Genomic DNA, 13,203 nt, shown 5'->3' on the forward strand with positions numbered 1-13,203 from the left:
CGGCGGGGCGCGGCTAATAGAGGCTTGCCTCTTGCACAGAGTAGCATCAACAAAGTGGAGTCACCGGTGACCTACGAGTAAGTACACCTAGAAAACGCATAACACTGACCTGTGACTGACAGTTTACATAGCCGTCGTTGCGTTGCGCTTATAAGTTTCGCTATCGGATCCATAAAATTTTCAGCCGTATCCGTAAAAACTTTATGTAATATATTTCAAAGTAGGTACTATTTCGGTTGATTGAGCCCTTTCCGGAATTTACATACGCAGCGACATTACAGTGATGTGATGTGATGTTCCACACCGTTCCCAGTCCCAGTACAAATTATAAAACAGCATAGGTAAGTATCGACGGGATGCTACAAATGGGTTCTCGCCTGTTGCATAGGGCACGAGCGCTGAGAGACGGTTTCTAGTCCTAATCGATAGAAATAAATATAGATTAAAGATAATTCCACACGTAGGTACAACATATTTCACTTACGAATCTCGTCCTGGCGATTCGAAGGCTCGTGCTGACGAAGTCTGCGTCCGAATAACTATATATATAAATTCACATATACTATACACTACACCCCAACACAACCGCAACAAACTTGCTGAAATATTTTTATTTAAACATGTTTAATTATTTCCTGCACTACACTACACTGACATTTCAGAAGTACTCACATTGTTCTACTGAGCAAAGAGTATAATAACTATATCTACTGAGTTTACAAACGCCACAGACCAAAGAGTAAAGTAACTATAATATCCTCTCAATTTTATTTCGTGTCTATTCAGTAATTTTTGCAGTTAGCAGGACAAAAGAGTCATTTTTAAAGGCCGCAAATCGGCTGTGCAGAGTTCGCAGCTCCTAATAGTACCTAAGTACCTATTGTATATTGGTTTGCCAGGACACCAAGCTAACTACTGTGTCGTGTCCGATATCTAGGGGCACGGCAGTGCCCCCGCCAAGTCGAGCAAAACAAAGAGGCACGGCCGTACCATCCTTTTCTCGAAGCGATTCAGGCAATTTTCGACGTCCTGTAATTTTGTGCTGCCTGAAGCTAGAACCCTGAATTTTCAGTAATATATAGGGCTAAACATGCTTAAGATATATTCTTAAAAACATTCAATTTGAACTAGTAGTTTAAGAATTATTGTACGTCAAAGTTCCTTATTTTCGACACTGACACACTCACTCACTCACTCACCTACGATCATCATAATTCTAAGATACTTCTAGTATACCCACAAGCTTCAAATTTTAAACTTAAGTAGTTTTCAGCTTATCAAGCCATAGAAAACCTAAAAATATTGCAATATCAGTCACGTTTTAAAGATCTAAGAACTGCATAAGTAAGTTTGTAATCCCATTTAATGTCCGATGTACGATGTGAGTATGAATGAAGATGTGTTTCTTTATGATATGTGTATACATAGTATGGGTATGAGTAACCGAAAAGAAGGACTGCCTACAAAAAGAGACGAGATCCCATCAAAAACATTACATGTAAAAAGGTGCAAGTCTCGTAACGCTTCTACTACAAAAAAGTTTTGAGATGTAATGTGAAACCAAGTCGGTTATTTTAATCAGTACCAGGGGGTGTTAAAACTGTATCAAATATATCTTTAATTTGTAATACATATAATGACTTGGCAATCCCACATAATGCTTTACTCGTACCGTACTCGTAAATATGTGTAATGCTCGAACTGCAATTAGCGCTAGCGTTATGTTCAATTAGAATTATTTTTAATAGGTGACGATGATCCTTATGTCATTTTGCAGCCGTGCGATGGCCAAGTCATTATACGTATTACAAATTAAAGATCTGATGGCACGGCAGTGCCCCCGCCAAGTCGAGCGCGAAGCAAACACTGCCGTACCATCCTTTACTGGAACCATTTCGCCGCATTTTCAGGCCCCTATTTGAGAACCTCTGGATAAGACCAGAACGCAGAAATTTTCGTCATCCAGTAAGCTATAATCACATACTTAAAATCCAAAATTTCAAGTCTGTAGGTCATTTAGTTCCGAAGTTAAACGAAGGCAAAGTTTCGCATTTATGACACTCATTCATTCACTCATGATCATCAGAATAGAATTAGTACTTCCCATAAACTCAGAGAGCTGAAATTTGGTACAGAGTTAGGGTTTAATGGCCACATTAAGGGTAAACCTAAAAATATTGCAATATCAGTCACGTTTTAAAGATCTAAGAACTGCATAAGTAAGTTTGTAATCCCATATAAATATATGGTATTACAAAGTTACTGTTGCAGTTCCTACAAATAGTAGGTAAAGTAAAGGTACACTACGATGTACGATGTGAGTATGAATGAAGATATGTTTAGTTATGATATGTGTATACATAGTATGGGTATGAGTACCCGAAAAGAAGGACTGCCTACAAAAAGAGATGAGATCCCATCAAAAACATTACATGTAAAAAGGTGCAAGTCTCGCAACGCTTTTACTACAAAAAAGTTTTGAGATGTAATGTGAAACCAAGTCGGTTATTTTAATCAGTGCCAGGGGGTGTTAAAACCGTATCAATAAGATATCTTTAATTTGTAATACATATAATGACTTGGCAATCGCACATAATGCTTTACTCGTACCGTACTCGTAAATATGTGTAATGCTCAAACTGCAATTAGCGCTAGCGTTATGTTCAATTAGAATTATTTTTAATAGGTGACGATGATCCTTTTGTCATTATGCAGCCGTGCGATGGCCAAGTCATTATACGTATTACAAATTAAAGATATCTTATTGATACGGTTTTAACACCCCCTGGCACTGATTAAAATAACCGACTTGGTTTCACATTACATCTCAAAACATTTTTGTAGTAAAAGCGTTGCGAGACTTGCACCTTTTTACATGTAATGTTTTTGATGGGATATATATTTGATACAGTTTTAACACCCCCTGGCACTGATTAAAATAACCGACTTGGTTTCATATTACATCTCAAAACTTTTTTCTAGTAAAAGCGTTGCGAGACTTGCACCTTTTTACATGTAATGTTTTTAATGGGATATATCTACCCTCCTGCAGGTCTGGAATTCATCTCTCCCGCTACCCGGTTGGTTTGAATTTAGTTAACTGACACTGACCACTTAGCGAATCTATTATTGATTAAGAACTCTTTGATATATCTGAATCTTGGAATCTTTCCTGAATCAGCGACAGATGTCAAATCCGTCGGACCAACTCTGTCAAAAGTCTCAACACTTTAACCGGTCTAGTTGTATTTCCATGTCTTTTCGTAGCATTTTTGATTGACATTGTTGCGTAATAGGTAAAAGAATAATGGAGTATGCGTGTTTTTTCTCAACATTTTCCTACGCCAACCCTCTGCACGTTACTCTATGTCGGGCGCACCCTAATCCGCGCTTGCCGCCGTAGTTTTACGGCGGCCCCGACGGCAACAGGCTGCCCGCTGTCACCACCACTACACCACCGCTATACTGCCACTATAGCAAAACACAAGCTAGTCAGGCTACTGTGAAACAACAACGAGCATAGGGAGTATAGTACGTAGTACACACACACGTTATTAAGTGTGATCAAGCTTAACGACAGCGAGCGACACTCGTGCGACACGACACGACACAACACGCGTGCGACACGACACATCATGGGAAACAAGGTGGTCACCTTCACGGAGCAGCAGCTCGAGGACTACCAGGTATACATATGCATACATACTCTACTAGTACATACCTCATTTACTCAATATTAATCAGATATTTCTATGTTTAACTGACTTTGGGAATAGTGTTTATGTTAGCAATACAATTATCTATATTTATTTTATGTACACGTGTGGGAGTGTGGGTATGTTGTGTCCTGTGTAAGTGTAACCCGATTTTGGTAAATGTTTTTTCCAATGGAAAAAGCCGCAGACAATTTAACGTTTAATCAATATTAAGTCAAGTACCTATTACTATATAATATAAATAATAAAAAAGACTGAAATTACCTCTTTGAGTAAGTATTTTGTTCGCCATTACCCTGCCCTTGGCGCTTTAGCATCAACAAAGTGATGTAGTTGCTAAGTTGTTCTCTTTATTTTATACTGAATTAACTACAAAGCATTTTATTCAGGACTGTACATTCTTTACAAGGAAAGAAATTCTAAGGTAAGTCTGGCATTTTCTGCTGCAAAAGCAATCCTTAGAGATTCAAATAAGATGAGTTACTTAGTTGAAACTAAAGTTTATTTAAAACAGTTGGCTCAGAATGAAGAAAGTAAAAAATAGGTACCAAGGTAGGCATGCTGACAATAGGTACTCAAACAGAATTCAATTGTCAATTTAGTCATCATTTGTATTGTTGTACTCGTTCTATGTGCTCAAGGTAACCTGCGCTAAACATCAGAACTCTGTTTAATTTAGACCGAACCACACAATTGACAATAGGTAGTATAGTCGGCATCAACAGGAGCGGATAAAACAACGTGTTTAAAGTATACCTACGCCACTCTAGTTTGCTCTCAACGGAAAACCTCTGCTTGGTAACATAACCGCTCACACAGCTCACGTTTCTTCCTGGCGCGTGCAACTCGTTTTCTCTGGGCTTAAAGTGCAGTGCTTAATTTGCTCTATATTTTTTTTCATTAACGTCATGATTGCATTGAGTAGGTAACTATTAGACTACTGTAAGAGCGAATGTCTCTATTTCTTGTATTTAAATAATATGAATAACATGATTTGTAATTTTATATAATTTATATCTATCCTATGTATCACAACAAGTTTTAATGTAAAAATGTATCCACGAATGTAGTGTCGATACAAACCCGATAGAGCTTCACGGCACTTTCCTGTTTGAATGACTGTAAGATTGTAATATAGAATTTAAAAAAATCAACTGCTGGGTTGCTTCGAGCGCCTCAGCAACAGATCAAAGCCGAGAACGTACCTGATTGTAATTGAAATTCACGAACATATTCAGTTGCACTACCTCTGAATTGATGACCTGTTATGCCTAATACTGGCACAGTATAAGTAATAGCCACGCCACAGCCACAACCGGAAAGTTGCCACGTTAATGGAGAAAGCTAAAATATACTTCAATAGTTAATGTTCAAATAAAAAAACATATAATTTAACCACTGCATGAATGTTAGCCCCAAAAATCATTTTTCACTCGTCCAACTTATTTATTTGGAACTTTGTTAGAAATAGGAAAGAACTTTCGAGGGTAGGATGTAAGTGAAAGCACTCCGCTTCATCTATATATTTACTCGTTACTCACAAGGGAGTGCCAGCGCTCATCGAATTTCTTTCACGCAATACCTCCTAAGTAGAGGGTGAAGAATCCTTAGCGGCGATACTCTTTAGAGACCTAAATGCATATTATGTACGAAAAAATTGGCTGTTTCATAGATTCCGTACAATCGGTCGATGAGACGGCAAACATTTCTAATGGGGCAGTAACATTTTATTTGCTATTTCGTAGACGTAATAAAGTCGTATTTCGGAGTATTCAACTAGTCAGGAGCAAACGTATCATGAAAATACAAGTTTGTAACGAACGAATCCTAATTAACATACGATGTAATTATCATTTTAGCGGCACGTGGCGTGAATTAACCGCGGCCCGCGGCCCCTGTAGGTAATGTAGGTATGTACCTGCACTTGCCGCCTGTGTGTATGTATGTACCTATACGTACAAGTACTCGTGATAAGTCCAGGGTGACGCAACTCCGTTAATTGACTCTTGATTTGATGGAGGGCTTCGTGACCCTGACCATCAATGAGAGTGTTACTGAGAGTGTTGCCACTATCAGCCTGAAACATTAACAAGCTACGGCTAGGCTTTATTCTAATAACTAAACACTGGGTTAGGTTAGCTGTTATTGAATCGTCGCACTACAATTACTTACATACTATCCTTTTATCTACATCTCTAATTATTAACGTTATGTATAAGTACTGATTATAAATATTATAATAAACAAATTATAACGGCTGCGAATTATAAACGAATTACAATTTAGTCCCACGTAACTCACATTGTTTTCAATTGCTCGCAGTTTCATTGGTTTTTAATACTCCCACCACGCACTTCCTGCAAAACCTTCAATCTCCAACTCTCTAAAACAACCACATACCCAAAGTATTATCGGGTGAAATGTTGAAGAATCGTTTCTACTGTTCACTATTGTTACAGAGTGTTCAAACGGTTCCGTGAGGTGAACCCCGAGCTGATCCCTAAGAGCATGACGGAGAACCAGGCGCACAGCATCGTCGTGCCCGTCCACGAGATAGAGAAGCTGCCGGAACTCAGGGTTAGTCAGTCACTATACTAAGTAGGATAGCCTTAAGTGGTTGGTCTGTGTGTAGGTACTAGGTACCCGCCACGGCCGGGACACCGACCTCAGCATGATGGAGAACCATCAGGCGCACACCATCGTCGTGCCCGTCCACGAGATAGAGAAGCTGCCGGAACTCAGGGTCAGTCAGTCACTATACTAGGGTAGCCTTAAGTGGTTGGTCTGTGTGTAGGTACCCGCCACGGCCGGGACACCGACCTTAGCATGACGGAGAACCATCAGGCGCACACCATCGTCGTTCCCGTCCACGAGATAGAGAAGCTGCCGGAACTCAGGGTCAGTCAGTCACTATACTAGGGTAGCCTTAAGTGGTTGGTCTGTGTGTAGGTACCCGCCACGGCCGGGACACCGACCTCAGCATGACGGAGAACCATCAGGCGCACACCATCGTCGTTCCCGTCCACGAGATAGAGAAGCTGCCGGAACTCAGGGTCAGTCAGTCACTATACTAGGGTAGCCTTAAGTGGTTGGTCTGTGTGTAGGTACCCGCCACGGCCGGGACACCGACCTCAGCATGACGGAGAACCATCAGGCGCACACCATCGTCGTGCCCGTCCACGAGATAGAGAAGCTGCCGGAACTCAGGGTCAGTCAGTCACTATGCTAGGGTAGCCTTAAGTGGTTGGTCTGTGTGTAGGTACCCGCCACGGCCGGGACACCGACCTCAGCATGACGGAGAACCATCAGGCGCACACCATCGTCGTACCCGTCCACGAGATAGAGAAGCTGCCGGAACTCAGGGTCAGTCAGTCACTATACTAGGGTAGCCTTAAGTGGTTGGTCTGTGTGTAGGTACCCGCCACGGCTGGGACACCGACCTCAGCATGACGGAGAACCATCAGGCGCACACCATCATCGTGCCCGTCCACGAGATAGGGAAGCTGCCGGACTCAGGGTCAGTCAGTCACTACTAATGTAACCTATGTACTAATGGCACAATGGCAGGTTGGTTTATAGTAGATATAGTCACCACACGAAATTGTTTGATCCACACTTACGCTATAAAATGTCCAATTTAGCTAGAACCCTAAATGGCGTAACAATCACGGAGCGTGACTGTACATATTTGTAAACTAAATTTGATCAGTGAAATGTGGTCCATGCACAGTTCCCTTATAAATAGCTAGGTACCTATTTCAATGACATTCAGAATCGTAATAGCTTTCATTAAGTAGTAGAGATAAAGCCGCAGAAATGTAGTTGGTGTAGAACCGTTATCGCGGCACATGACGGCGGCACGTGTAGTGACGGCGCCGCCGCGCCGCATGCTAATTACCAAGTACCTACGGCTCATTTACAACTTCTGCTTCTGATTCGACGCTGCAGACGACAACCACTCAAGTTGCTACTGATTTTTAATTACTTAAACTTGTTACCAAGACACTCCGTACATACCTACATAATAGAGCTCTCAGAGTTGAAGGCTCTATTTATAAAATACGTAATTGTTACTCGTAGGACACATGCCATACTGTACGATGTTTGATCGAGACAGCTAGTTCTATGAAAATTATCTGGCGATGTTCCGTTTGCACATCGCCGCGATGCGCGGATACGCGTCCGTGTGCCCGAACCGGTAGTGTAGATGTCGGTGTGTCGTGTTGCAGGAGAACCCGTTCAAGCGGCGCATCTGCGAGGTGTTCTCGCACGACGGCTCCGGGAACCTCACCTTCGAGGACTTCCTCGACATGATGTCCGTCTTCAGCGAGGCCGCGCCACGCGACATCAAGGCTTGGTACCTAACACCGTAACAAGTTTCAACAAATAAGTTTGTACAGCAAGAGAGTACCTGTAAACCGTCTATGCGAACTAGTTCAGCCAGTTAATAAGCGGTCAGTTTATCGCCGCTAGTAAATCAGCGTAGCGTCTGCTTGTTATTAACAAGCGATAGTACCAAGCTGAGTTTATATAGGCGACTCACATCATACTTATTTTGTTACAAAATTTACAGGTAAAGTACCACTCTCATTGTGACTGTAGCCCGCTAAATAGATGCCCTTATCAAGTCGACACAGACATGTGTGGTGACATGACACAACGTAGGTATGTCGAGCAGATGCCGAGGGACAAAATGCTTAAAGCGATTTTGAAATAACACTGTTTATTTCGAGCTGTCACCGTTGCAGGACCCTCGTTTGCGTGGTTTAAAATATCTTCGAGCGAGATCACTGATCCCTCGACTTTCGTGACCTCAGGACAGTCAGGACGGACGGAATATTTTTATTGTAAACTTGAATTTCAGCGTAGAATCCGATGATAAACGATCACGTAGCTTCATTAGAGTTGATTCATTGCGTTTCTCGGCGCCCGGCGCCCGGCCCCGGCGGCGGCTGCGGCATACGAAAGCAACTCCCGCAGATACTCGGAGCTGCTCAAATTAAATAGACCTACACGTGCTACGGTTACTGTCATGATCATAAATTATTGTTTTAGTTCACTAGGGACAAACAAAATTAGAAAATTATTCGTTTTAGTGTCCATGTAGGTCATCAGTAAGTGAGATCATTTTCAGGATTATAACAGTAGTAGTGGCTATATCTGGTGGGTGGGTGTTTGTGCAGGTACGCGTTCCGCATCTATGACCTTGACGACGATATGTACATCGGGCGCGGCGACCTGCTGCAGGCGGCGCGGCTGCTGACACGCGGCCAGCTGACGGCGCGCGAGCTGCAGGACGTGGTGGCCAGCGTGCTGGACGAGGCCGACCTCGACGCCGACCAGCGCCTCTCCTTCATGGACTTCGAGCACGTCGTCGTGCGCGCCCCGGACTTCCTCTCCACCTTCCACATCCGCGTCTGAGCCCCGCGACGTACCTAACTAACACGCTACGAGTAGATGGCCGGCACAACGACTGGTGGTCGGCTGATCGTTTATCATAACAATTCATTCGACATCATCATTCCATTCCATTAGATTTTATGATTTGAGCAGTAGTGCGATTTTTCATTGCGATGTTAAAAATGTTATTCGATCATGATAAATACATATCTGAAATCCGATACATACCTGGGGGCCTAGCCAAGATAACAATCGTTGATAGAAAACGCAGATCGAAACTTAAATAATGCATGAAAATAATGACTTTTCGTAGCATCTGTTATCCCAATCTTTTTTTTTACGTTTGGCGATTGTCATGTTGGCTCGGGCCGGCCCCTGGTGGTTTTATTCCAAGTGATTACTATACATATAGTATTCAAATGTTACAATCGTCATGAGATTTCGGCTCACTGGCGACTAAACATTGTAAAAGATAAAATGGCTGGCTCTAATGAAACCGACCCTGTACCTACTTAAATGGGTATTGCATAATGTTTTTAGCTACCTATATTTTATATTCATCATCAACATAAAAAAATATTTCCACGAAAGGCGACGCGAACCCTAATTACCAACCACTACACAATATTAAACAAATTGCTGAGCTCTCTTTTTTAATAACACCGGAGAATAAACCATGCTACAGCGGTAGGTAGGTTAGGCTACGTTTAATATAACTTGTATTTCATATTTCTTATATTTATTCATAATAATTCGTCATTAATTATTACACGTCACAATATTATTTATTATTATCTTGTTTGTAAATAAATGAAAAAAAAAAGTTCAAAAAAATTATAATATAACAATAATACAATTAAAATCTAAGTTTAGGTGCTTATTTTGTACTCCATAAACTCATTAAAGCTATAAAAAGTGTGCTCGATAAGCCATCGTTTCAGTTGCGTTTTAAAGCTCGTTAATGACGGCGCACTCGTGACATACCCGTGTACGTGTACCTACCCGTGTACCCGCTGCGCCGAGCCGCCAGCCGCCGTCGCCGCCGCCCGCGGCTGTTTATAATCTCCCGTCTTTCGGGGAAGCTGCATTTCGCCCGGATTTAGTATTTTACTTTACAGAGATTTCCGTTTCGGAAAATAGGCTGAAAGCTTCGAAGTTAATTCAATAATTTTACCTGCCGGGCTAGCACATGATTGGCGCGACAGGATAGATTCGACCCGTCCCTCTTTTGTTAATATAGAAAACGTAGTCTATCACACCGCGAGAATCGCGAGATGCTATCGCGCCAATCATATGCTAGGCCTACTGCACACTGACATTACATCAAAATATTTACGTATTTCCAACACTGAAGCGGCCACAAATACATACGTATTAGGGATTGCTCCCGGTACTGAGTTTGTATGGCGAGAACCGGGAATTGAGAAAGGTATGTTGAGATGGTTTGGACACGTGGTAAATAATAAGTGAAAGAAAGAGAGGGAGAAGTAGAAGAGGGAGTTGTAAGGGGTAGACCTCGGCAAACATTCTCTAATCAGATCGGGGAAATCCTGAAGAAAGGCCAAGTCAAGAGCACCCAAATATAATACGATACGCTAAATAAGTAAGGACTCAAAAAGGCACTAAAGGTAAGCTTTACTTTCTTTAGAAAACGTTAATTCAAGAAATTTTGAATATGTTCGCCTGTGTCGCTAGATAATTATGTACATACATACTTGCTCCACAGGTACCTGAGATGTATCGTATCGTAATAATGATGCCCAGACGTGATCATCAATATTTATCTCGTTATCTTAATAGGCCGTTCACTGTCGCCAGGATTGCCTATTACGGCGATAATACGTCAGGTGTCGCCTACAGACTTCACGCGTTGGCTTAGTTAGAGGCCAATGTAGGGCGTGATAGGTGTAGGTTCTTATGTACTTACTTACATCATACTGTATCTAGCAGTGACGACACGTTAACACGATGAATTGCATCGTATCTGGGGGCACGGTAGTGCCCCCGCCAAGACGAGCAAAGCGAAGCGCAAGGGCACTACCTACCTTTTCTCGAAGCGCTTCGTCGTTTTTTTGAATCCTCTTAACTTGGGTTTGGATTATACCAGATAAACAAAACTCTCGGGATATGATGTCAATAGTGGACTTATTAAGCATAAAAAATTTCAATGTGAGATAGTATTAGTCCACAAACAACAAAATAATTCAAAAACTTGAAATTATTAGCCCCTAAGGGGGTAAAAAGGGAAGCGGAATTTTGTATGGGAAATCGATAACCGCGGAAGTGTGTGTAAGTGCCGGAGCGGGGGATCCGGAATAAAACGCCGGGCGAGTGGGCAGTATAGTACAGCAGCTACAGCGTGTGACGCGAGTATGTGCGGGCGGAGCGGAGGCGCCGCTGTTTACCGACAACGTGGAAATGTCAAGGCTTTCATATCTGCGCATTTTAGCGCACTAGGAAGGTGCATTTTACCGTAAGTTTATTAATTTCCATGCTTGGCCTATTCTGATATGATATGATGAAATAAAATTCTTGTCACTTATTTGTCAAATAAATATAAGTTGCATTATAGAAACATCTATTTAAATTGCCTTTTCTCACGTGTGGAATGTGGATACAATCTATATATTTTTAACATCACGTTAATATACATTACGAGATATACTATGATGTTTTGTATTTTTGACAGATTTAAAGGGCCAGTTGTAATGGAACTACTAACTACATCTAGTTATACAGGGTGGAAAGATAAGTCGGGCCCTGGAGGGAAACTACCTTAAATCCTTAAGCTGGCTAATTTTACTTAAAGGAAACATTCCTTTATTTTTTAAAAGAAACAAAACTGCAACTAATATAATAAAGCTGAAGAGGGTCGAAAGTCTGTACATGGAAGATATTCGAAAAAAAGTTGGTTGGGGATACTTAGAATCGATAACAGAACACGTTCCAACAGTTTTTAGAATTTTTGTCTGTTTGTCTGTTTATCTGTTTGTTTGTCTGTTTGTCTGTTTATCTGTTTATCTGTTTATTTGACCGCGCATCACGTGAAAACGGCTAAACGGATTTTGATGCAAACTATACTAATCTGTCAAGAAACTCCCTGGCCCTATTTTAGGCTAGAAAAATTCAACCCCTAAAAGGGGGGGGTGGCCACTATACTCAATTAAGTTATGTTTGCACCTGAATATTATGGCGCTAACTTAAGAAAGTGGTGTAAACTTTTTTTTGTGTATGTTATTTGTAAAAAACAATATTTTTCTTAGTCAATGTCAAACGTCTTTGCAAATACATATTAAATCACATTTATAGACGGGTCTATCGCGGGTTTATTGACAATAATTAACATTATGTGAAGTGGGTGGTTTGAAAACATGATGTCTACCCCAAACTTTTTCATACATTTTTCGTCGGGTAGTTGCACAAATCTCTGTTTTGACATTTTGTTAGGACATCAGTTAGCCGCGACCATGACCAGTGAAACCTGTGTCGAAACGTCGGTAAATAAAGGTAATAAAATAAATTTCGAGATAGGCCCGTCTATAAATGTGAGTTAATATGTGTTCGAAACGCGAAAGTTTTTAAATTTTAAATAGGTAGTCTTTGTAAATGTCATACAATTTGGGACTTGCATTTTAAACCTTTCCGAAAAAAACGAACTTTTCGCGAAATTCTCGCAACGTATTGAGGTTACAAGGTAGCACGGTCTCAGAAATCTGAGGAAGAATCGGAGACGTTCACGCAGTGCGAAGAACGGTTGACCGCTCAGCGGATTCGCACGACAGACGCGCTCGACGGTAAGTACTGTGGTGCATCAGCGGGTACTGGAGAGCCCAGCACACATTAACCTACACTAGTAGTTCGCCCCGAACTGAGAACTCGCGGTTCGTCAAAAAGATCAATTGAAAGCAGTGCTACTTAGTCCAAGATGGGCATTTCGTAATTGAATCCTGATTCCACGATTACTTGAAATTACTTTTTAATCTGATTACCGATTCCCAGATTAGGTACTTTGTAATGTAACAATACCGAATTACTAAGTACAATTCCATTTGAGGAATCAGGAATCAATTTCTCGAATATTACAATT

At 41.3% G+C, this 13,203-nt stretch overlaps 1 protein-coding gene across 1 annotated transcript; it reads left to right on the forward strand.

The window, feature by feature from the left end:
- The first annotated feature begins 3,635 nt into the window (after positions 1–3,635).
- LOC134647694 (calcium and integrin-binding family member 3) lies at positions 3,636–9,137 on the forward strand. The gene is made up of 5 exons (XM_063502049.1): positions 3,636–3,686; positions 4,106–4,140; positions 6,176–6,293; positions 7,946–8,073; positions 8,900–9,137. The coding sequence occupies exons 1-5, from the start codon at positions 3,636–3,638 to the stop codon at positions 9,135–9,137; spliced, it is 570 nt and encodes a 189-aa protein (XP_063358119.1).
- The last annotated feature ends 4,066 nt before the right edge of the window (positions 9,138–13,203 follow it).

Source organism: Cydia amplana, chromosome 4 (genome assembly GCF_948474715.1).
Source record: "Cydia amplana chromosome 4, ilCydAmpl1.1, whole genome shotgun sequence".
Lineage (NCBI taxonomy): Eukaryota > Metazoa > Arthropoda > Insecta > Lepidoptera > Tortricidae > Cydia > Cydia amplana.

Bases quoted from the DNA above. Each gene is read 5' to 3' on its own strand.
- LOC134647694 (XM_063502049.1), top strand. From the start codon at position 3,636: ATGGGAAACAAGGTGGTCACCTTCACGGAGCAGCAGCTCGAGGACTAC. The intron at 6,294-7,945 runs GTTAGTCAGTCA...GTCGTGTTGCAG, and splicing joins AGAAGCTGCCGGAACTCAGG to GAGAACCCGTTCAAGCGGCG. The intron at 8,074-8,899 runs GTACCTAACACC...GTGTTTGTGCAG, and splicing joins CCACGCGACATCAAGGCTTG to GTACGCGTTCCGCATCTATG.